This window comes from Chiloscyllium punctatum, chromosome 45 (assembly GCF_047496795.1).
Source record: "Chiloscyllium punctatum isolate Juve2018m chromosome 45, sChiPun1.3, whole genome shotgun sequence".
Classification (NCBI taxonomy): Eukaryota; Metazoa; Chordata; class Chondrichthyes; order Orectolobiformes; family Hemiscylliidae; genus Chiloscyllium; species Chiloscyllium punctatum.
In genome coordinates, this window is record NC_092783.1 from 9,107,568 (window position 1) to 9,133,457 (window position 25,890).

At 38.7% G+C, this 25,890-nt stretch overlaps 1 protein-coding gene across 4 annotated transcripts in view; it reads left to right on the plus strand.

The window, feature by feature from the left end:
* LOC140467147 (synaptotagmin-B) overlaps window positions 1-25,890 on the plus strand; it is a 663,372-nt gene that overhangs the window by 502,806 nt on the left and 134,676 nt on the right. For all 4 annotated transcript variants that reach the window (XM_072563238.1, XM_072563236.1, XM_072563237.1 and 1 more), the window contains 2 exons: window positions 23,612-23,797; window positions 25,232-25,407. In XM_072563238.1, the coding sequence (XP_072419339.1) occupies window positions 23,612-23,797; window positions 25,232-25,407 (362 nt within the window). The remainder of the gene's footprint in view (window positions 1-23,611; window positions 23,798-25,231; window positions 25,408-25,890) is intronic.

Sequence of the window (25,890 nt, forward strand, 5' to 3'; positions counted from 1 at the left end):
GTAATATACATTCTACGAGGGGTTTAAAGTTTATTGGGTTCTACACAGATTCCAACCCTTGGTGTCCTATGGCTGAAAGGCCTTAAATTGTGTTTTTTTTTCCCACAGTGCCTTTGTGGTACTGTCCCCAGGATAGTACATCCCTCGCAATGTGGTCTGCACCCTGGAAAGTGACAGTCTGCAACAGTCATTAATGAACAATTCTCTGCACTAGATGACCAGCAGGCTTTTCAGACACAGATAAGCCCATCCTTCACTAATGGTCTTCTAGTTACAGTTGATGTTTGGCTTTGTATACACCCCTAGCAATAGTCTAGACAGCACACAATCCTGCATCATGGAGCTGCTCAGGATGAGCTTACATGGTATCTCTTTCCAGACCATCTTTGCAAAGGTATCTTCCACATGGAGGACTATTGTCTCTTCAATTATGGCTGCATCTAGGGCAATGTGCAGAAAGGTTGCGATTCCTTGCATGTAGGGTGGATTTGAAGGGCATTGCTCGTCTTACGACCAAGCTGTATTTTGGTGCTTAAAATTCTGGTAATGAGACATTCTGCCAATTAACTTGCAGGGAAACATCTGACAGGATCCACCATCTCCTTTTTTGTACAGGGAGCCTCAATTATATTACATGCTAGCTCTGCCCTTTAGATTTGCAGTCAAAGATATTTTTTCTGCATAAAATGTTTCGTGATGGATAAGTGTGGTATGGCCTAGGTAAATGAAGGGCTTTTGCCCGAAACGTCGATTTCGCTGCTCGTTGGATGCTGCCTGAACTGCTGTGCTCTTCCAGCACCACTAATCCAGTATCCTGGTATGGCCTAGTCCAAACAAATGAAATACTGCATGGGAATTTGAAGGGTGGTCAGTGATCCTTTTTAGAAAATACCACTTTGATCTCTCCCATCTCCACTGAAAATTAATTTTTCAAAAAGAATGTGTTTGACAGTGACCAACGGATAGGCCTCCACAAACTCTGGAAAACCAAAGCATGGTTGAAACTTGTTTCACAAAAGTCACTGATCTTTAGCTAATGTTCTCATCCAAATGTTAGGATACATATTAAAACATTCAGAGGGATTCAGACTAGTTTAAGGTGGTTGCCAGGGTTACCTAACAAAAGGGCTTCTGATGAATATAAAAGTCACCCAAATGCAAGTAGAGAACCAGGCAGATCGCACTGCAAGATTAACACACAAACAAAGCATGTAGCACAGTGTTTAATTTCTTTCATTGCATGTTTTGTTACAATTAATATAACTTTTCCAATTTGTGTCAGATTTCTCAGGATTGCAAATCATTCCCTAATAGTTTTTTCTGTGTCAGTGGCTTATAATTTGTCAATTATACACTATAATTGATTGTATGCAGGTGAGGCATGATATGTCATTGCCTGTGGGAACATATCTGATACCAGAACTTCCCTACTTCATTATTCATGGCTTCAAGTTCATTGTATCACACTGCATAACTATTATAAGTTAAAGATGAAATTTAATTCCACAAATTTAAGTAAAATTTGCACTGCCTAATCAAGTAATGAAATTCAGTGAGTTATTATTGCAACAATCAAAATATATCACAAACAAGTTCACTGTCACGGTGCATTTGAAATGACATGGCTTCTGGAGAACTTTGTTTCTTATAAAATATCACCATGACCCAGATTTTGCACTAGTAATAGCAGTGTAACTGACAACACCTTCTGAAATCTGTGGATGCACAATTAAATAATGCTTTGCTGCTCTGGAGAGTTTACTATTAAGGTCTCTTTCCTGACTTCAATCAATTGGAAATCATTGAAATAAAGAGACCTTCCACACTTTAATCTGGTTTTATTGAATGATAATGCTGATTTTTTGGACCTGCAACTTCATTGAATCTAAAGCCTGACTCCGCTCTCCCTTGTCTCTAGAATTTAGCATTTTGAATGATGGTTTTAATAGACCAATATGATGTATTTCTTTAATTGCTGCACAAATGCTTTGATGCATCCATTCCACTTCTTTGAAAATGACAAGAAAACTACTTGCATCAAAGAAGTACCATTATAAAATGCCACTAAAATCTAATTAGATTATCGTAGTGCCAATCTCTATAATGTCATCTTGACATTACATTTAAAATCGTGTATACTTTAGGGATTGATGTCGTTTACTCAGGACGTTTGGGTTGCTGTGGTAACATGCACATAGCCTATAGCCATAACAGGCAGCACAGAAACCTCTTCTGTTCTTACTGCCTGCAATTGGCATGTGTTGCAAGGATTTGCAGGTTGACATTCAATCTGTTTTTGTTATGAAAGCACCTTCTGTGACCATCAGGTCCTCGGACTGTTCTCAAACCCCAGGTTTCTGGATGAGCAAGAGGGACACTACGTACTGTATCACAAGATCTCTTATATCAAAGATTAGATCATTAAAATGCAAGCACAGCAGTAATTTAAATTGGCTTGAACCCATTTTTGAGCACTAAATGTTCCCATTTACACAAACATAGATAAAACCATAATACTTGGACATATGGGATTTGGAAAATTAATCCAGACCCTCATTTAAATTGACTAAAAAAATCCACCAGGTCCAGAAAATAGCATCGCTGTGTTGCAGTTTCTTTACATGAAGGTGAAAAAATGAATTTAACATAGTCTGTACTACTTAAAGGGGAGATGCAAAGCAGCTTATGTTGACTCAGTTCTAGCTTACAAAAGCAAAAGTGGCAGGAAGAGGATGAGCTGCAAGTACCCTCCACTTTTTTAACTGCATAGAGGTTGGGAGAAGGAGGTTAAGCATGGGAAGAAGCTCCTAAAGCAAACTGGATAACAAACGTGAGCAGGAGTGATAGAATGGGTGTGGGCCAGGAACATCATTTCAAGTTCCAACTGCAATTACAGATGACATATGAGTTAACAAGCTTTGATGAGATAAGACACTTTATTCAACACTGCATTAGAGGCTGTTTCCCATGACAGCATTAACCGTATCCCTTACAAAGTCAACTGGTTTCTTACCCCCCCCCACCCCGAATCCCATTGCTGTTATCCAATCAATGCAGCACATCTTAATTCATTGTCTTCTGCATTTGATTTTGAGCCAGGTATTGCCTCAATACTAGTTTCATTATTTCTTCACATTCTGCCTACTTTTACACACCAGCAACAAACACTAAATATTTCACTAAACAAGTATTCACACAAGCCAAGCTCTCGTGTGATGGAGCAAACAGGTTCTGAAGAATGAGCCTCCATTAATTTAATTACTTTATCATTTAATTACTGGAGAACTTGACAAGGAATGTAAATTTCAACATTATTTCTTCAATTCCTTATTTTTCAGTCTTTATATTCTATGTTTTGATTTATTTTTCTGTGCTTTAAGATGGCACCGGAGAGTGGCAATACTATACAATGCTTTTCACTGTATTTTGTAAGAAAATACATGTGACAATAAATAAGTATTTGGAATCAAAAAAGAGTTAAGAGCAACACAAGTCGTGAGGCTGGAGGACAATTCCTGAAAAGTTCTGTGGACCGTGCCCTCTTTTTGATTGAAATCTTCATGAAAAGGTGTGGCTCCTCTCATCTGTTTCTGTTTACATTTTACTCCTTTCCTCCGTTAACGCTTAGTTGTACAAGAGGAACGGAATCACAAGCCTGAGACTAAGATGTAGCTTAGGTCCGTTAGCCATGGTAAGTGCAGGTTTAGGGGATAGGTCTCAGTGGGATGCTCTTCAGCGGGTCAGTGTAGACTCGGTGGACCAAATGGCCTGTTTCCACAATGTAGAGCTTCTATGGAAGATCATGTTTTACCAGGCAGTAGTGATCCTTGGTTCCTATTTGCTTCACAGACTTGGACAATAACAACAGGTACTGCAAAGCACTGGTGAAGTACCAGCAGATGTGCCTTTGCAAATCCTGTGGCAAGAAAGATGACGACACAGCATTCTCTTCCAAGACAACATGCCCAAATTGAAGCAACCTAATCACTCAAAAACAGCTCTGTTTCTTAATACATGTCATTTGAAGCCCACTAGACTCCAGAAGCACTGTTCCACCAAAGAATTTGGTTGCAGCTGGAGAATCGCAGAAAGACTGCAAAAATGTCCAAAAATATCCCTGAAAAAGTCAAACATCACAGCTGATCCCAATATGTGTCATTGGCTTATGACAAACAAAAATGGGGAAGGTTTATTCAGATGGCATCAAACACCTTAAGAAACTTCATTAGGAGATCAAAGAGATGAAGTTGAGGCTTTGGAGCAAGGAACCTCAAAATATCTCATCAAACCCACCCTTCAGCACTACCTGCTGCACACGTTGCCGAGTCTGCTTTCGGCTTGTCAGTGGTACCAAGTCATCTTTAACTCTGCTTAAGACAATGAAATGCTAATCTTAGACTCCTGGAGGATAACAGATAATAAAAATTTGGAATCACACTGATACATTCTCTGGTGCTTGGTTCCAATGTTTGTTGAAAAATGTGTTGCTGGAAAATCGCAGCAGGTCATGCAGCATCCAAGGAGCAGGGGAATCGACATTGCGGGCATAAGCCCTTCTTATGCCTGCATCGTCGATTCCCCTGCTCCTTGGATGCTGCCTGACCTGCTGCGCTTTTCCAGCAACACATTTTTCAGCCCTGATCTCCAGCATCTGCAGTCCTCACTTTCTCCAATGTTTGTTGCACAAGGTGGAATACATTAGCCCATGCCTCCTTGTTGAGGTAGTGTTGTTTCTTTGAGGCTGAATGATGATGCACTGTTTCAGACGACCAACCTATTATATCTCTTACTCTTTCATTGTTTGACCTCTTCTTGCCGTCCTCACAAATCATCACTGACTTTCTTGTTGCTGATACTCATCCACTTCCTTCTGCTAAAGTCCAGTCTGTATTAATCTTCAAACAAACAAACAGCACCTAAATGGAGCTGCTGCATCCTGCTGCTTAAGTGTTCCCTGGTTTGTGAGGTGGCCTATCAAACAGCCAATATCAGGCTCCAAATTTTCAAAAGGTCCCTGACTCAAATAGGGGATGCACTATTAGAAAATTGTAATGCGGGTTGCTTTTAGTTGGATTGCAGGGATGCTCAACAAACACCCAACATTCAATCACATTTCTGATGCAGTCCAAATACAGCACCTGTCTCAGCAAAATTTATTTTCTTAACTTCAATTTTAAGCCAAAAAACTGAGGGAAGTAATGTCCCCTTCAACTCTGGAAACATTTTCTTGATTCACAAGGGAGGCTTGCTCTAATGAAGATGGTACTCCTGCCATGCTGTATTAACTTTTGAATTGATTTGCAATTATGTCATTCTTCCTTAAAGATTTTTCCTGTCTAGTTCATGTTCTGTAATTACAAATCTGAAAAATACATCTTTTTAATGAAAAGTTCCTGACTGAAGAGGCTTGAGATCTAGAACCTGCTTTGAAAACCCTGCTCTCATTTCGACAGATGTGACAAAATTGTACTGCAGCAGCTAAGTAAAATTGCCCATTACATTCTAAAACTTCTCCCTGTCTCCCAATGTTAATGGATTTTTTTTAAATCTCTATTTGGATTCAGATATGCATCTTTACTAAAAGTTGCTAATCTGTTCTTTCTTGGGCCATACCTTATCTGCGTACCACATAACACTGAAATATATCCTTTAGTTTTAGAGATGTGTTGTTTACTGACAGAAATGAGCAAAAATGTTACACCTCTCCATTTTAGAGATGGAGTAATGACTGATCTGTGATATATGCAGAGAGTTACAGATGCTAATAGCATAGAAACAGCTCATTTGACCCAACTGGTCCACGTTAGTTTTGTTTTATGTAACACATGTACACACTGCCACTATCAGCCAGTGATAGTGTATTACTGATAACACATTTTCTCATACAGAATAACATGATATCTTGCAGGGCCACATTTTGATTAAAGAAAGTAGTTTTCTTGGATAATATGAGAATGATTTTACAAAACAAAGCAGTTTCCCTTAAAGTTAAACAGAAGGAAATTCTGAAAGTTAGCATTTTTTTCATGAAACCTTTTTAAAATGCATTTGTTTACATGAAAACATTGCTATATTTCATGAACAAAAAAAAATCTGCTTGGTTCTGTGTCATTTGCAACAAACACAGTAGGAAACTAATTTATGGGAATACCAACTGGATGAAATGTGGGGTAGATTAAGCAATCTATCATTCAGAACACAACTTCCAACATTGCAGATCAAAGCCTGGAATAAAGGAAGAATCAGTCAAGATATTGAATTCATTTCTGTCAACGACACTGTACAATCTTCACAGTTGTGGAGTCTCACTCTTTTGAGGGATATTATTATATGTTGTCACTAATCAGCTCAATTTATTTTTGTAGAGTCCAGTGCTATTTCTTCATCAGTTATTTGTCCAGATTTTACAAAAGAATAAATCAACAAATGTGTTTTTTTTCCATAGTGATTGTTTAACATGATTCAAAAGAGCTTCTAGAGAGCGACAATGAGGGAAGACATGCTAATCTCAAGACAATAGATTCTGCATTCATATGTTTCAGTTGTGTGGATATAGGTTAATTGAAATAATTTCCTTCGATTTGCATCATTCATGCTTTTCAACAGTTAGTTTCTCCAGTGGTTAAAAAGGTCAACTCGGTGTTTCTCTTCATGAATTAGCTTTATGCAACAGACTTTCTACACTATTAAATTGATACAATCAGTGGCACTCTCTTCTGGATTTCTAATCCATGATCTTCTGATTTATAAATTGAGTTCGCAATGCATCCTCGCACTCCAGGTGCTTCCCAGAGAGTGCAGCACTGTCAGAGAGTGTATCCTTTGGCTGAGACATTAAATGGTTCAGTCTGTTACATCTGCCTGTTCTGTATATTCTGGTGAATGTTAAAGATCGCTTTGCATTTTGCCCTCACGAGCAGGGAATAACACCATCCTCACCAACATTAATCTTTTAATTAATACCATGAAAAAAAAACTAACTGGTCATTCATCTGTTTGCAATTTGCAGTATGTTGGTAGGAAAGCTGTTGTAATTTCTACAGAATAATCATTGAATTTCAAAGCAACTTTTGTATGAAGTTCTTTGGAATACTTTTAATCATATCTACAAGTACTATAGTTTATTATAATATTTGTATGATAAATGCAAGTTACACACAATTGAAATTACTTTACTGCATTATCAATTGTCGAGTGTTTGAAGCTAACTTCCTGGAAGCTTTTTAACTATCTGAATTGTAGTCAAAGATCAGGAGCCTATCACTGACGATTCCTTAAATACATTGTCACGTATCACAGGATTTTGTTTGAAGGACTGGAAATTTTCAACCATTATTAGCTTGCTGCCAAGCAGAATATGAAGATTGAGTATTGGTTGAAACTAAAAGCTGTGCATAATTCAGATGTCTTTTAAACCCTAAATGAGTGACTGCAGAAAAGTATTTCTCAGCAACTGCAGTATGTCACTAACATAAGGATTTTATCACAAATTAATAAATATGTATTTATGCTTTTCAAAATTCATGATATTGCGATAAGACTGGTATAATTTCACAAGTACTCCGACAGAACTCAATGCAAAATTAAAATTCCAACTGTAAATCAAGAATTATGAGATAGGTACATTTTAATGTTGTGGAAGAACAGGTTAGAACAAATGTACCTACACCTGATATATTTTACAGATCTTGCATACATTCTGAGGAGCTTGCAAATTTATGCTTTCTGGAATCTGCCCTTTAACCCCCAGGATGCAGTGCTAAATGGCCACAGCAACATACCATAAAAATCTAACATACCATTTTGACCAGTTTTCAAACCACTCCATGGATACTTAAAGAATCATAAGAGTCATAGTCATAGAGATCTACGGTACAGAAAAAAGCGCCCTTTGGTCCTTTAGGTCTGTGCCAGTCAAAAACAATGACCTGAGTATTCCAGCACTTGGTCCATAGCCTTGTATGCCTTGGCATCACAACATTTAAATTCTTCATAAATGTTATGAGGGTTTCTGCCTCTATGACAATTACAGGCAGTGAGTTCCAGATTCCCACCACCCTCTGGATGACTTTTTTTTCCTCCTTCCATCTCCTGTCCCTTAAACTTAAATGTATGTCATCCTGGTCATTGATTCCTCCAAGGAGAATTTGATATTTCTCTTAATGTTATCTCTTTCAGAAGTCAAATATTATATCCTAGCATATTAAGCAAATAATTGTGCATCACCATGTATCAAAGAGGTGGTGTGCTACAAACTTGCACATAAAATGCTGACATATGGAGTAACACTCCTTTTGTGATCTTGAATAGATGTGTTCTTATTTAAGTTTAATTATTATATTATTTAAGCTGAGAAATACAAAGTGTTTGGGGCTAAAGAGGGGTCTGTGTGTCCCTATACACAAAGCTTGAAACATTAGCATGCAAGTACAACAAGTAAATAGGAGAGCAAATGGAATGATGGTCTTTATTACAAAAGAGTTTAGGACAGTTAAGGGATGAGAAAAGAACGGGTATTTTGGCCTATCCTCATTAGAATGTTGAGAAATGACAGAAGTTCTTATTAAAACATCTAAAACATTAGCAGGATGTATCCCCAAGATGGGAGAATTAGATGGTGAATATTCAACATAATCTATTCCAGATAGCTGTGCAGACTAAGTCATAGAAAAGTTAAGAAACACCTGTTTTATCTGCAGGACTTTGAACCCTGAGCTCCAGGATTATAGGGAATAGGCACGAAAGTGGAGCAGATGCCATCAGATCAGCCATAATCTTAGTAAGCTGTGGGGCAGGTTCGAGAGGCGAGAATGTTTACTCCTGTTTCTACCTTTTATGTTTCTACATGGAGAAAACCTTCCAAGTAGAATTACTGCTGACTGACCCTCAACTTCAGAATTGTCCAATTTTAAGCCAAGAGGACAAAAATCCAAGATTACAATGGCTTGCTGTTTGTACTGTACCTAAACGCATCAAAGTGGAGCAATCAACTCTGAAGCTGCAAGAGTGAGAATTAAGTAGTCTCATGGGTATAACTCTGCTGATAGGATGTCAATCTTTTCTTTTTCGTTTATTATCATGCTTCCTTCTTTCCCTGAGTGCTTCAAATTGCTCAATTGCTCCCAAGGGCCTCGTATTTTATATACATCTATGTCTCTGAATCATTTTGGACTATTCACAAACCTAGAAATTCAAACAAGAGAAAACTGATAGAGAAGATTTTCAAAAATAATCGAAATGTGACCAGGCTATTGAAGAATGCTTGACAAATATAGGATTGGTTATTTACTATGTACTTTGAGTCACTGATACTGAAATATCTGAACACAAAATTCATCAAATGAGATAGAACTAACTAGAGTCATGGATGTTAAACTGGTGTCTGGAACATGCTATCAAATGTTTTTGATGTATTTAAACATTGGAGGGTAGTTCTCTTCCTCCTCTCTGGTTTCATTATACATTTCACAGTCATCAGATAGTCATTTCATGTTAAAAAGGGCGGCTGAATAACAGAGCAAGACTCCTACTGTGCCAATTGGCTTCAGTCATGACCATTTAGTTTTCTGCCTAAAAATATACTTTATGTTGTGGTGTGCACATAAAAGTGGCATGAAGGATGTAGATTTATGACCTGTGTCCACTGATGTTGCATTTTACTGCTTGTTCCAAGCAGTAGCAAGCAGGTATGAGACAATCACTTGCATGGTACAGATTTGATTTGATTTATTGTAGTCATGTGAAAAGCTTTGTTTGTGAGCAGTACAGGCAGGTTGCAGTAAGCAAGGACATACAGATCATAGGGTGCTGAGATAGACTGAGGGATACAGGTTGCACTGCCCAGGAGGTGCATGGAGCAAAATCAATAGTAACAAAATCAACATTATTTGGTGTTAGAGAGTACATTCATCGGTCTAACAATAGCAAGGAAGAAGCTGTTCCTGAACCTGTTGGTAAGTGTGTTCAGGCATTTCTACCTTCTGTCTGATGAAAGAGACTGTAGGAGAAGATTACTGGGGTCGGAGGGGTCTTTGATGATGTTGGCAGACTTTCCGTGGCAACAACATGCATGGGAGGTTGGCTTCCGCAATGATCTGGGCTGTTCACACCACCTTCTGTAGTTTGCTACGATCCTGGGCAGAGCAGTTGCCGTACCTGGTCGTTATGCACCCAGACAGTATGCTTGCTATGGAGCATCTGTAAAAGTTGGTGAGGGTCCTTATGGATATGCCAAATTTCCTAAGAGCCTGAGGAAGAAAATTGAAGGGGAAGTGCTTTTACTGGTTAGGTTGCTATTGCCTATTTTTGTGGTCATAGATGATTTTGATGGAAAATGCTGTCTCAGCTTATTTATTTACTCGAAGTGATCATCTGTAATGTTGATTAAGAGTAGTTAGCACTGCTGCCTTACAGCACCAGGTGCCCGGGTTTGATTCCAGCTTTGGGCAACTGTCTATGTGGTATTTGCACATTCTCCCCATGTCTGTGTGGATTTCCTCCGTATGCTCCGGTTTACTCCCACAATCCAAAAGGCGTGCAGGTGCTAGATTGCCTAATGTTCAGGGATGTGTAGGTCATAGGTAAATGTGGAGACAAAGGGTAAGGGAATGGGTCTGGGTGGGTTACTTCTCCGAAGGGTCAGTGTGGATTTGCCTGGCCAAATGGCCTGTTTCCACACTGTAAGGATTCTATTCTTTTCTATTCTATTCAGTATCTAGTATGCCACAGGGATCAGTACTGAGGCTCCAACTTTTACAATTTATATAAATGACTTGATGAATGGTGCGTAGGTTGCAAATTTTGTTGATGAAGCAAAGACCGGTAGAATCATGTGATATAGAAAGGGCATAAGGCTGCAAAGGAACATGGATAGGTTAAGTGAGATTTGGCAAATGGTATATAATGTGGGAAACATGAAATTGTCCATTTTGGCAGGAAGATCAAAAAACATGTAATCTAAACAGTGGGAGAATAATATAGGATGCAGGACAATCTGGGTGCTCACCTACATTAATTGCAAAAGGCTGTACAGATACAGCAAGTAATTAGAACTGTTAATAGAATGTAAACAATTATTGTGAAGGGAATTGAATACAAAAGTGAGGAGGTTATTCTTCACTTATATAAGACATTGGAGAGATTACATCTGGATTACTGTGTTCAGTACTGGTATCTTTGTTTAAAGAAGAATGTAAATGCATTGTAGGCAGTTCAGAAACTAATACCTCAAACAGGCATGATATCTTATGAGGAAAGTTTGGACAGGTTGGGCTTTTATGTCCACTGGTGCTTAGAACAATCGGAGACTATCCTGACGGCCCTGGACAGTGTGCACGAGGAAGGGAAGCTTCTTCTGTGAGAGAACTAGAACTAAGTGTTCCTCATTTAAAACCAAGATGAGGAGATTCTTTTTTCTCTCCAGGGGTCCTGAGTTTTTCCTCAAAAGGCACTGAAAGCAAAGCTTCTGGACTGAATCTTCGCAGATCCTGAACAATAGCGGTTATGGCCAGAAATTTGGGAGAACAGTAAGAAGTAAAACAAGGCCTTTCCCAATGTTGGGACTGACAAGTCGTATTTTCTGGTCAAGTGCCAGAAATTGGCGAGACTCTCACAGGTGAACAGTAAAAGGCCTATTTAGAAGTCATTATCACCCTCACAGCTATATTATCTTGCCTCATTAAAATGCAGGTACCCATTCTCCCACCCACCGATACATTGGGAATTTCTAGCATAAAAGTCTGAGCTGGTATCTGTCAACTCTCGCTCACTTCTTGAGCTCAATCTTGTGTACCAGTTAGCACTATCCTCAGGGTCCATTCCTTGGTCTATGGCTGCATACATCACCTCCATGAGCATTGGCACCTGGCATGTGCCAGCCTCACCTACCCTTATGATACATCTCCAGTCCACATACAGTAGCATGCTTCTGCACGTTGATGTGTACCAGCACCTTGCAGTACAAGGCTGCTGAAAGGACACTTTGCACTCAGAAACCAACTCCCAGCTCAGACTGGAGCAGAGAGCGTCATCTCAGGGAAGCTTTTTCACTCTGTCAATGTGCAAACGTCCTTTGATCTACCTGGATGCTCACAGCATTCCTGTCTCATCTTGTCTTGTATTTCAGTGCTTTGCCTCCTCAGCCTCACTTTAAAGACTCTCAATGTTTCTGTCTTGTTTGCAGTTTAATGCAGACTCCGAGCCAGGTAACTTGCCATGTTGGTCATTTGTTATCCACGGGCATTTAGTTATACAACAGAATGCTATCACAGATACACCATGTGTAAACCACATAGGCAGCAAGTACATTGCATTGTGACAAACAGACATCCACATGTCAAAGATGAAAGGAAATAGACCACAGTCAGGTCAAGGGAGACAGCTCTCAGGCATGGGGTCCAAGCACAGTAGTCAAAGCTAGCATCTACAATCATTCCAAGGGCTCAAGCACAGTCAGCTGCTTGGAATGGTCAGGATCAGGATCCTGTCTCCTAGCAGGTGAGGGACTCAATGTCATGTGCCTCATCACCTATTGTGGCTCTTTCTGATCTATTATAGACTATCTTCTCTTGTTATGGGAGAAAAGGAAGGATGGAGTGAGATGAAAGCTATTGTTACTTGTGTAGTTGGGGGGAATGGTAGTGAATTGTCCTGAATGGATAAGAGATGCAGAAACCATGCACAGTTAGTAGTTTAGTTGGAATGGGTGAGAGTGTATTGAGGCAAGATGTTGTAAGCAACAGTGAGATTGATATAAATAAGTTTTGTTGGGAGGTGGGAGCAGTAGCAGAGATAAGGAGTGTACAGTAGTAGACAGAATATGTTAGCCCTTACTCTGGTGGAGTGAAGAACACTAATGACTTTCCTTCAGCAGATCTGCACATTCCTCCAAACAGTTGACTCTGTGCTGAACCAAGTGGCAACCTCTGAACAAGATGGCGGGGTCTGGCGTTGTGGCCTCCTCTGATAGTTTTGGGGAAAAGCGGTGGTCCTCCTCTGCACAACTCCAGCCCATCAGGACACCCTGTTTATAAAATGGGGTGCCGATTTCCCCTTAATCTGTTACATTCAGGACAATTATCACAAACCTGAAGGGCATTTGAGACTGTCAATGCCTGACTGGGTGCACAACAGCCTTTTTAAAGGTGAGTTGGTTTCAGGGATCCCAGGATATCCTGGTACTTCCAGTGACAGCAAATGGGGGAATCCATCTTGCATCAGACAAGAGGGGTGCCACATAGATAGATATAATAAGTCATTAATGAGGTGTGTTTGGGACAATTATATGAGTAAACTTATGAGGCCTCATGGAGGGAATCTTCCATGAAATTCTACGTAAATGAAACAGCCAAACTGTGGGAGGATTTATTCCCATTATTCCGTGGTGGACCAGGCTCGAGGGGACAAACGGCCTACACTGCTCCTATTTCATGTATTTATTTCCAAGGGAGCCCCTGCCAGAGATTATCCAGCGTCTAGTGTTGCGAGATGTAAAGGAAATAAAGAGAAAATAACCTGAAAATGAAGAGGACAAGAACAGAAATGCATAATTACAAATGGCAACTAATGATTTTAGTTTCAGAAAGGCAGAAGAACAGAAACATAAAATCACAAATGGAAGAACATGCACTTCAGGCAATTAAGCTACATTGACAATATTGGAAGCTAAAGGTATTGTCTGAAAAGACAGCAATTATTGACAGTTACAGCGAACAACCCACCAGAGCAGCAAATAGAAGAAATAGTGATTTTAATACAAGAGTGTTCTTAGGAATCATTTAATCCTCCCAGTGTGATATCTGAACTAAATAGACATATCGGTCATGTGCACACAGCACCTATGGTTTTTCCAGTCTTTCCTAATTTCAAGTTTGTGAATTCAAGTCCCACTTGAGAGACCTGAACACATCTAAGCTGACATTTTAATGCAATACTGAAACAGAGCTCATTATGAGAGATACTAGCTTTTACGGTGAGGCCATGTATACGTGGGTCCTGTCTGCCTTCTCAAGTAGATGTAAAAGTACTCTTCCCTGATACTCTCTGGAAAAGACCAGGGAATTCTCCTGATGTCCTAGTCAACATTTGTCACTCAAGCAACACCGTTAAAAACACTTGATTGTTTATCTCATTGCTCTTTGAGGGACCTAACTATGCACAGGGATCTAACTATGCTTGTATCTCTGTCTGAAAACAGTGAGCAGACATGTAGAAGCTATCTAAGACAGGGCTAAGGCAAACAAAATGGCACAGGAAGACTTTTGGGTGGGTTAGAGTGCTCAACATCATCATGCTGCCATGCTATTTTGCTCACAATAGGAGAGTTGTCAGATGAGCCATTCTCTGGTAGCCCAATTAAGCCATGCAAGTGGCCAATTGGGGATCACTTTCTGCCTCTGGGAATATTCTTTGTGTTAGCTGGGCCTAATGAAACGAGCAGGCTCAGGGAGGGCGACGTGACATTTATTTTGAACACTCCATGTCCCACAGAGGCATCTGCCCATTAACAGCAATTTGCCTGTGTGCCTCCCTGTAACAATGGTACCACCTGTAACTAATGACTCCACCCTTGCCAGCCATCTCACTGACCAAATCAAAGTGAGGTCACTTTCTGCTTTTGACTGCAATACAGTGACTTCAGCCAGCTGTACAATCCCAGCCCAATAGCTACATTCCATGCATCTCATTGGCTTGGAAACACTTTAGGACATCCTGAGGTTCCAATAGATAGTATATAGCTGCACGTTTTTCTTTCATATTAGAGTAATTAATACTGTTGAGTAGGAATTTACTTACTGAAAACAATAGGAATTGTTTAGATTGTATAATATGACTTGATGTTTCATTGTTGATCTTCCTGAAATGAAGAAAACTTCATATAATTTTTATGCACTATACCTTTTTTTCTGATCCAACTATTTGTATCTGTGCCATACTGAATTCTCATATTTAAAAGAAAAGTAAAAGTTTTGTAGAAAGGTGAAAGTCAAGATGTAGCTGCTGGCAGAAAAGAGAACTGATTGAATTAAATGCCTTTTAATGAGGTTGGGATTAATTAATTTAGGATCATTGAACAACAATGTCCAGTCTGCAATATTGTTCTTGTGCCTAAGATTATTAAATATCCATCTTCTATCTAATAAAGCTTACAGCAATTAAAAATGAGCATTTTTTGCCATCGCTAGGGTACAATAGCTACTCAGTCAGAACTCTCTTTAATTTATCTATATGGGATAATTTGTTTAATTTATTGTTTTGATTTGTCAGCACTATAAACTTCCAAAATAATTGCAACCACTGTTCAAACTCCTTCTCAAGATTACTTCCATAAATTTTCCATGTTCAAATCTCATAGTATACCACAGAGTTATAATCTGCAGTATTCGAGTAAAGCTAATAAACTCCTATTCTTTTGATCCTGTAATTGAGACCCAGCTTGAAACTAAAGCTACAAAATTGCAACGCATCATATCACCAAAGACAACAGAAGCCTGGAGAGGTGAAAATGCCAGCTATTCTACTGCCACCATCTTCTGGCATAGCCCAGATGGACGCCGATGTGGTACCGTGGGCATCCCATGTGTGTATCAGAGGATAATAAGACTATAAAACCATAGGAATAGTAGTAAGCCATTTGGACTCTCCAAATGGATCATGGCAGATCTGACAGTCCTAAGATCCACCCTCCTTTGTTTTCTCTGCAACCAATAATGCTTGATCAGTCAGGGAATCAAGCTATCTCAGCCTTAACTAGACACAGGGACTCTGCCCCCGAAGCTCTCCATAGCAAGGAGTTCCAAAAAACACAAACCCCAAAAGAAGAAATTCCCCCTCATCTCAGTCTTTATTTAGTGCTGTTTTATCCTGAAACTATATGGTCTGATTCTAGACCCTCACATGTACTCAAGTACAGGGGTACATGCAAGCAGTGAAAAGTGTACAAAGTCACCATTTGCAATGCCTTCTGAGGTAGAAATGTGCCTAGGTACAAAGTCTTAGGTATATGTTAGATAAATAAAGAAATGAAGTTAAAAGTTCAGCATGACAGTCTGTCTAAAGTAGAGAAAGGGAGAAGAAGATAAAAGCAGACAGGATCCACACTGGGCTTCAACTCAAGCCCAAGCTGGGCTTCACTGCACTTGGCTTCCCCTCATGGCCGGGAGTCTTTTGCTTCACCACTCACATTTAACATGCAACCACTGGCCAGCCTCCTTGCTCCATGCCCATTACAATGTCAGCTTGGAGCCTCTTGATCATCCTCCATGCCCTGGACTATATTCTCCCAATCGCAATCAAAGCCGGGCATTGATGAACTCTTCCCAAAGGTCACAAAGGAGAGGTGTCTCACTCTGAAGTACTGGAAAATAACATCTTGCTTGCTGCATGTTTTTATTATGCAATTGGAGATCTGAAGACATGTTGATCTTGCTCTAGCAGTGCCTAGGAGCACCTGGCATCCCTCCCTCTGACTCTTTGTTCCACTAATAATGTTACTATTCCCTTTCACTAATACTTTTCACTGGATGTTGCATTGTAAAATACACCTCCCCTTTTAGGTGATCAGACAAGATGCAACTGATTCAAACTGTATCTGAGTTCCTGCTGAGCAGCAGCCAGCCAGCCAGTCAATAAGACATGTTGAGCTGTGTGTCAAAGTCATTAAAATGTTCAGGCAGTGCGAAGTTTGTTCTCTGTATCACGTCAACCAACCCTTGGATAATCAGGGATTACGATCTCTCCATCCACGAAAGGACTTATTTGAATTATCAGTCCATTATTCCTTTTCTTTTTGTTCTCAATATTGTTGCAAACTGAAATATTTTGCTTAGATTCTTCACAAGCAATCGTATTACACTTAGTGTCTCTGTGTAAAATTATCAGCAGTGAATGGCTTCATTGTATGTTCACTGAACTGCACCTCAGCATAGTATGACAAGCACTTGTCACTCTGCCATTCACCAAATGAATGACTACTCATTTCAGTCGTGTTGCTGTAGATAGGACCAATCCTAGGTCCAGTGTTGACCATCAGGAAGATGGAGTGAAACAAAGGGAGGCTCAGGTTTTGTGTATCACCGAGTCTAAGGTTCAGAATGAGGTTCTTATTCCTTCTTTTCTACTGGCTTTCTCCCTCTCCTGTTTTCAAGAAATTGCCATCTAGTGGATTATAGTTTCATTTTGGCTGCATGTACCTCATCTGAGAATCATGTTTCACTTATATGCCAAGTGCATGCATTTCCAGACAATAGCATTTAACACAGACACACTGTTTTCACTCTTCTTTTATTTCTATTATGTTCCAGAAGATCTTCAATGGATAGCAAACTGGAACATGAACTCTAACTGACCTTTCCCCTGTTCTTGACCAGAAATGCTGAGGCCAATCATTACACTGATTGCAACAGGTTACTTCAGTCAGATCAGAGAACGAATCTGGCATTTTCCTGATTCGTTTCACCCACACAGTAGTTTTACTTATTAATTTCTGTTCACAGGAGTGGTAAACCTCTTCAGTTACTACAATATTCACAATCCTCTTGTGAAATTATATTAATTCCCACAGTGAGCTGTGAGTGAATCTCATAATTCTATGTTTGACAATGTGGAGACTTCATCATGCAATTTTTGATTCAATTTCAGTTTCATTATGGATTATAATCTTTTCATTGTCTGTTTTATTTGCAGTAAAATCCTTCATTGTGAATCCCCACAAAATAAGAAGTTACAAGTAAAACATTACAAACCAACAGATATATAAATTGGAGATACATACTGTGAAAGAAAACAGTTAATCACTTCGGAAATCTTTGAATACTTCAAAATAGATAAATACAAATCCATACTGTACTCTGTTATTCCACTCTCTATTTGAATTTACATTTTCCAGATATATATATATATATATATCAATCACTATCTCTAGTTGTTAAGCCAATAAAAAGGAGAAACATTTCTTTCAGCAAAGTCAGACATTCTGTAGATATAGTTATATATTTCAACTGCTGACTTTGGAACTTTCATTCATTTTATGTTAGTCAAGCACATTTACGTTTCTGAAGTCTCAGTGAGTGACTATGGTAATCAATTTGTTGCAAGTCAATTCATTAGGAAAAATAACCTACTTCTTCAGCGGACAATCAAAATACTGTAAATGTTGGCAATCTGAAGTAAAAACAAAATGATAGAAATAGTCAAGTTTGACAGCATCTGTGAAGAAAGGAAAATGCAATTAATATTCCTGGCCGACAAATCACTGTCCTCACAGGATAGATGTGGAAAGAATGTTCCATTTCAGGGGGAGTCGAGAGCTAGGGGCCACTGTTTTAAAAATAAGAGGTCGTCCAAGAGAGAGAAAATGCATGTTTTTTCTCTCAGAGGGTCATGAATCCTGTGAAATATTCCTTTCAAAGGCAACAGAAGTACAATCCTTGAATATTTATAGGCCAGGGATAATTGTTGAGTACAGAGGGTGAAAGGTTATTGGAGATAGATAGGAATGTAGATTAATCAGCTCAACTCTGAACTTACCGAATGGCAGAGGAGCCTCCAGGCATCAAATAGCCTTCCTTTGTTGCTAATTCACATGTTTACATGTATCAGCTGTGAACTAATTGGATAACTGGATAGAATCCAGGTTGAAGAGCTTACTTCTGTTCTTCGATGAATCCCAGTCCTTGGTGACTGTTCAATCACTCCAGATTCCATTACTGAGCTATTGTTGAACTGATGCAGCACATGTTGATGATGCTCCAACAATGCTGTTATGTATTAAGCACCAGTTATTTAACACCTTGATTGTGAAGGATTGGTAATATACATCCAAATACTAGGATGATCCCCTTTAACAGACCAATGGAGAAATTATACCTCAGTTACCAGTAGGATCTCTACAAAATTGTAGTACATATAATTGTTTAGACATACTTAAAGCTAGATTTTTAAAACAGTTAGACTAAGTGGTGAATATCTTAAGAAATATAAGTAGGAATATTTCACTTGACCACTAAAGCCCACTCCTCCTGTCAATATAATCATCAATATAGTCTGATCTCATCTTATCTCCATTTTCTTGCCTGTCTCGACTTGACTTCTTTCTAGATCAAAAGCCTGTCTAACTGCACCTTGAATGTTTTCAATGAGCCAGCAGTTAGCTGAGAGAGAGAATGCAAAATACTATGAGAGAAGAAATTCCTCTTCATCTGTCATTTAAGTGGAGGACCTTTTACTTTGGAAATGTTTCCCTAGATTCTGGAATGCTTTTAACCCTTGGAGTTAGAAACAGTTCCATCAGGTACCCAATGATCAATGCCATCCAACTGTCCCATGGAAATCACTTACTTGGCTGTAAAATGCTTAAGGATACCCTGAGCATGTGATGAGCACTGTAGAGTTACAAGGGTTTCTTTTTTCCCTTTCTTGAGTGTTGGGAGACTGGGGAATCTCCCTTCACTCTAAACACTTCTAGCTTTCAGGAGACTGTTTTGCACGGTGACAACTCCCAGTTAAAACAGGACAATCAAGGTTCCAGACAAAATGGAATGAATTGTCTGAAACCAGTAGCTAGAATAAAAATGTTCTGTATGTGGAAAGCTGACACATTTGTTTTGAGAGATTTTACTATTGCATGAGGTCTTCAATGAAAGTAATGTTACAGACATCTTTAACTATTAATAATAGGATATCTGAAAAAACGTATGCAAAATCTTTAGGGGTTACTCGTTTTGTCCAGTAATACATGGGATTGTCGAATACGGTGGATATATTCTTGATCATTTCATCACACAACCTCCAACACCTAACCAAAACCAATGCCCAACTCTAATAATTTTCTAATCGATAAACAAAAGTGTTTAAAGCATTTTTTAATGGCCCTCTGATTCTGCACTAGGTGTGCTCAGAGTAGTTAACTAGGAGATTAAACAATAATTCCTAGTGACTTCAGGATGACGTGGACCGTTTGGTATCCCTAACTATTGGTACAAATGGCAGCTTCCACATTTCTGTTTGAATATAAATTTCATAATCTAGGACCAAATATTGATGCTGTCTTAGAATGGTTTTGCTATTTAAGTAAACTATTTTCAGTCATAAGAATTCTCCACAACTTTCTGGCCAACAAAAATAACTACCTGTACCACATCAGCCAAACCTGAACCTCCAATTAAAATAAATCTGTGAGTTAGTTGCCAGTTTTGAGGACTTAAAAGTTGCCATTGCCGCTTGTGACTGGTTGAGACTTCTGGAGCATAACATGCTCTTCTTTTCACAAATATAGTAAATTTGATTCAATTTAACTTTATAAGTCCTCATTATATATTCTGTTTACAATGTATGAAAGGAATATTTTTCCACCTCATGCAGAAGGTTTCTTTTAAAAGCTGAATCTTGGTAATGGGCATCTCCAGCAAGGTTAGCATTTATTGCCCATTCTGAATTGTCCTTGAGAAGGTAATAGTCTTATTGTTGAACTGATGCAGCACATGTTAATGATGCTTAAACAATGCTGTGACATACTGAGTACCAAATATTTAACACCTTGATTGTGAAGGATTAGTAATATACATCCAAATACTGGGATGATCCCCTTAACTGTCCAATAAAGAAATTATATCTCAGTTACCAGTAGAATCCCTATAAAACTGTAGTTCATATAATCATCTCGACATACTTAAAGCCAGATCTTTAAAAAGACAGTAAGACTACCTGCACTAAAGAGATGCCAAAATGCTTTCTCAGTGTTTGGCACAATGAAGATACAATCAGAAACTGCACGATGTAATTAAGCTAGTACCTGGTTTTGCTAATGATACTATCATACCTGTTTTTAAAAAATCCTGAAACAACATATGAGGAAGATGGAATGATATTTTATCTGAAATTAATTCAATATTTTAAAAAGCCAGTGATTTGCAGTATGTCATAATTTACTCTCAGATTAGATTAGATTACTTACAGTGTGGAAACAGGCCCTTCGGCCCAACAAGTCCACACCGCCCCGCCGAAGCGTACCCACGCGCACCCCTACATCTACATCGACCCCTTACCTAACACTACGGGCAATTTAGCATGGCCAATTCACCTGACCTGCACATCTTTGGACTGTGGGAGGAAACCGGAGCACCCGGAGGAAACCCACGCAGACACGGGGAGAACGTGCAAACTCCACACAGTCAGTCGCCTGAGACGGGAATTGAACCCGGGTCTCCGGCGCTGTGAGGCAGCAGTGCTAACCACTGTGCCACCGTGCCACTGTGCCACCGTGAGATATATTCTTCTGGAAATCATAAACAGGAATAGGCTGTGTTCATTTTATTCTTAAATGACAAATAAAACAATGGGTGAGACGTTAAGCAATATTAAAACAAATTCTCCTCAGAAATATAATCTCATTTTCAATTTATTTGTCAGTCAAAAGTTATTGAAGTATAAATAAACGGCATTAAATCTCAACACTTTTATGATCAGGGTTGTTACAGAAATGCTTGAGTACCAATTTCATTGAATTTTGTTTCACATCATTGTCCATCCATGAATTAGATGGAATAAGTGCAATAAAGTAATTTGATTTCAATGTTATGAAATCTGTTGAGAGTAAACAATGAAATACTTAGATGCTGGGAGATGATAGTTAACAGGTCCTGATACCTTTTGCTTTATTTTGGCCATTGCTATAACTATATTCATGATTTTTTTTACATTCTATCATTCTTGCAGATTATTATTAGGACTTTTTTTTTGAAAAGTGTTTCATTTATTAGGAGATTGCACCAGTTAATGATGATTGACAATGAACCACCAGCCTTTGTTTTAAACTTGATGCTGAAATAGATATTCAAATAGGATAATTGGTACCCTGAATAGATTATTTCTTATTACATATTACACAAGCTCATGTACAGACTTAAATCCATCATGTTTGGTCATTAAAAAATACCCAATTACCTCAGATTACCCAAAGGTAAATGATCACAAAAGTTGGAGCAACATGCAACTATGCAATAGCAACACAAGTGGTGTTTGCCACTAAAAGAACGCTACTGTCAAATCAAAAAGATATTCTGTCCATCAAATGGATGAATAATGTGGTTCACATGTTGCAGTGCTAGTGTGATGTCATTTTTGTAGGTCACACATCCCAAAGATTGCCAGATTGTATCAAACAGCAAATCCCTCCCATTGTTTGCAACAAGCAAGGTTCTGACTATACCCAACCAGCATGTGCTTACTAAACTGTTAAGAGTGTCTAACAATTAAATGTGATTTTGCAATTGGACATGTACTGATAATTCTGATTGTGCAAAGAATTATGCTGACAACCAATTTATGACTGCCAGTTGGGTTCAGTGTTGTGCACCTGCGTGTACTGGAAGCTATATATATACGTATATATATAAAAAGATAGGGTCCTGTTCTTTGCATACAGAAAGGACATATACACACCACACCTGTTCCACCTTCACAAAATACATCACATCTCTTCATTAGTTCATTTCTCAGAGAATTGTCTCAACAAATCAATGTCAACCTGCCTGGTTAAAAATGAAACAAAGCCTGGCAGTTAACTCTCTATCATCATTAACTGGTGTATTTCATGGCAATGTCAAGCAATCAGTACTCATAAGGTATAAATGTTGGTCTTTCACCTTAAATTGGTGTTTTTGTGATTGGTCTGTTGAGTGTAAGGTGAAAAACGTTTAAAAAATGTGTATTTTTTCAACAATACTCAGGTTCCAAAGAGTCAAAATACTATATTTTCATTGAATGGATCATTAAACATATCATCAGGAAGATATCCTTCCTAACACTATAATTGATACTAGTTTTTCAAATACCTTGGACTTTGATCACCATAGCTATTGCCTGTGGCCTGGAAATTTTGAGGAATTTTTAACTCAAAGTCAATTTTTAAGTTTTCCAAGTTATCTACAGTCGTTAGCTCAAGGCATGGTGATTGTTAATATTCTAACTCTCCAAATTTGATTCAAAAGGTAAACTAGATATCCATACATTCATTCTGCTTTGGAGCTATTTGTATCTTCAATAAAGTACAAGATAGTTCAAGAAGCAGAATAAATAAGAAAAGTGAAAGTTGTGCGGTTCCCCTTCCTGTTGGAAGAAGATGAAAAGAGATCAACTGGGAGAAGAAGGAAGGAAGGACAGATGAAGAAATTATTATAGAAAATATTGCATATTGGCAGGGCTCAATTTAATAATTTATAATTAACATTTAAGAACGTGAGGAACCTTGTTTCGGTTTATTATCTTAATTTGAAAACAATATTTGCTTTCAGATTTACAGTTGAAATCACATTAGTAATGACAGATGCATTTGCTTCATGGTGTGCAGAACAATATTAGCAGCTTTCCACTGTATACAACTTCTCTGCTTCATTGATTAATATGACTTCATTCCAGTAGAATACTCAATTGCCACTTTGAGTCAGCATTAATTTTTCTTTTTGTTTTGAATAATAAATGAGTCTAACAAAGTGTCAATGCATCATTCACAAAGAGTAATAAAGAAGTCAGAAAGAATTTATTAGTTATAACAACTCATGACTGAAATGTATATTTTCCTGAATACTGAAAAAAATTGTTCTTTTTCTCCCACCAGCTCTTTTCAAGATGAAGTCTCGGGCAACCAATCCACAGGCTGTGGTGGCACCTATTGCTGCAACTACCATGATGCCAGCTGACACTGGAGATAACTCAACAGAGGCTGGAGGCATTGGAGAAGGGAAAAATGATGTCTTTGAGAAGCTGAAAGAGAAATTCATGAATGAACTGCAGAAAATTCCATGTGAGTATGTTCTCTGTCAAATTATGAGATGGTGTTTTTTTTGTCACACAGATCCTGTTTTTACTTGAATCCATTTGCTCTTAGTTTTATTTCAAGCTCCTCCAGGTTAAAAGCCTGCATTTGGTCAAATACTTAGCCACATCCACTGACACTTCAAAAGCTTTCCAGAATAAACATAATTTGAAGAAGAAGAGGAGGGGAAAGAGAGGGCCAGTGATGTATTTTAGCAAAAAAGAAGAAAATTCATATGGAAAATTAGATTTTGGTTTGTTGAAAGTATTATGACAATAATATTAAGTCCCTAAATCAGTGTTAGAATGTAGAAAGGCCATGTGTTTTAGTAGATTTCATTGACTTCTTAAAGTTAATAGTATTCCATTTAGATTTGAATAATCATTCAGGCCCCATTCTCACAGATGAGTGCTGAGGGATCCAGTACAATATGTGTATATTCCTTTCACACCAGATATATGATCTTATTGCCATCCAACATACATACAGTATTCCATAGGCATCAGTGAAGTGCCAATTTCCAGCAGCTTCTCAAAATTGTTTGATGCCTTGCATCAAAGAACAGGACACACAGCAGTCAAACTGATGCTTTCAAAGGGACCACTAAAGGCTGCTTTCAGGAGGGACAATATTTACTAACCTGATGCAAAGGCAATTAGAGCAGGAATTATCCCTGAACTATGCCATCAAAACTTGGGCAACAACCAAACACCCAGTCTTGCTCTCTTTCCACATTTTTGACTCATTCTGCTCTTGCTCCTCCCTGACACAGCCAGCTCTCGGTTATGCTAGTGGCATTGTTAATGTCAGCCAATGGCCATCTTCTGCATGACAAGTATGACTGGTCTCTGTAACATCACTCCTTGATGTTGTAAGGAGGTCAGTTTTAAGAGGTCTTCAAGCTTTTAGCTTTTGGCATGGAATTGGGCTAAATATTGAGTGTAGACCACTTGCTCCGCTGGAAGTGTTTAACCACAGTGAGCATTATGGCCTAGTTCACCAAGTAAAGATGTTTCCCTTAACTATACCACCAGAAAGCTATACATTCTAACATAGGGCAGGCACGGTGGCACAGTGGTTAGCACTGCTGCCTCACAGCGCCAGAGACCTGGGTTCAATTCCTGCCTCAGGCGACTGACTGTGTGGAGTTTGCACATTCTCCCCGTGTCTGCGTGGGTTTCCTCCGGGTGCTCCGGTTTCCTCCCACAGTCCAAAGATGTGCAGGTTAGGTGAATTGGCCATGCTAAATTGCCCGTAGTGTTAGGTAAGGGGTAGATGTAGGGGTATGGGTGGGTTGCGCTTCGGCGGGGCGGTGTGGACTTGTTGGGCCGAAGGGCCTGTTTCCACACTGTAAGTAATCTAATCTAATCTAATCTAATATAATTGATGCCAGATAACTGATTTTTCAAATCCATTTGCCAGTGCCTCCTTGGGCTTTGATCGCCATAGCTATTGTCAGTGGCCTGCTTCTTCTCACCTGTTGCCTCTGTATCTGCAAGAAATGCTGCTGTAAAAAGAAGAAAAACAAGAAGGAAAAGGGCAAGGGGAAAAAGAATGACATCAATATGAAAGATGTGAAAAACTCTGGTGGAAATCAGGTAATGCAGTGAAGAGAAAGTGTAAGTGCATGTTTAATTGAATCTAAGTTCAACAAACTATGATGCGTGCAAACTAAAATCATTCTGTAGCAATTGCATGTTACAACTAATTTAGGTGCAGAAATATTATTTGTCGTAACTATTTTATATTTCCTCTATAAGATCACCGTTGTTCAGTCAGTAAATTCCTGTTTGATTCCATGCCTGTAATGGCTAATTCTGACAGTTCCTAATTTAGTCCATGATTGATGGAGTTGACCACTTGCAACTTTAAATGATGAAACTGTGCAGCATAAAAGGCAGCTTTGACATCTGGTTGGTTCTCATTTTCAACTGTTCAGAGCAGCACAGAATCGGTCCTAATGAAGCTGAGCTGCAATAGTGGATTTTAAACACATTAGAAAAACAAAACGGATAAATGAATTCTAAATTTCCAAAATCGACTACTGTTAAACCTTAAAGCTCTAGAAGAAAACTTTAGAA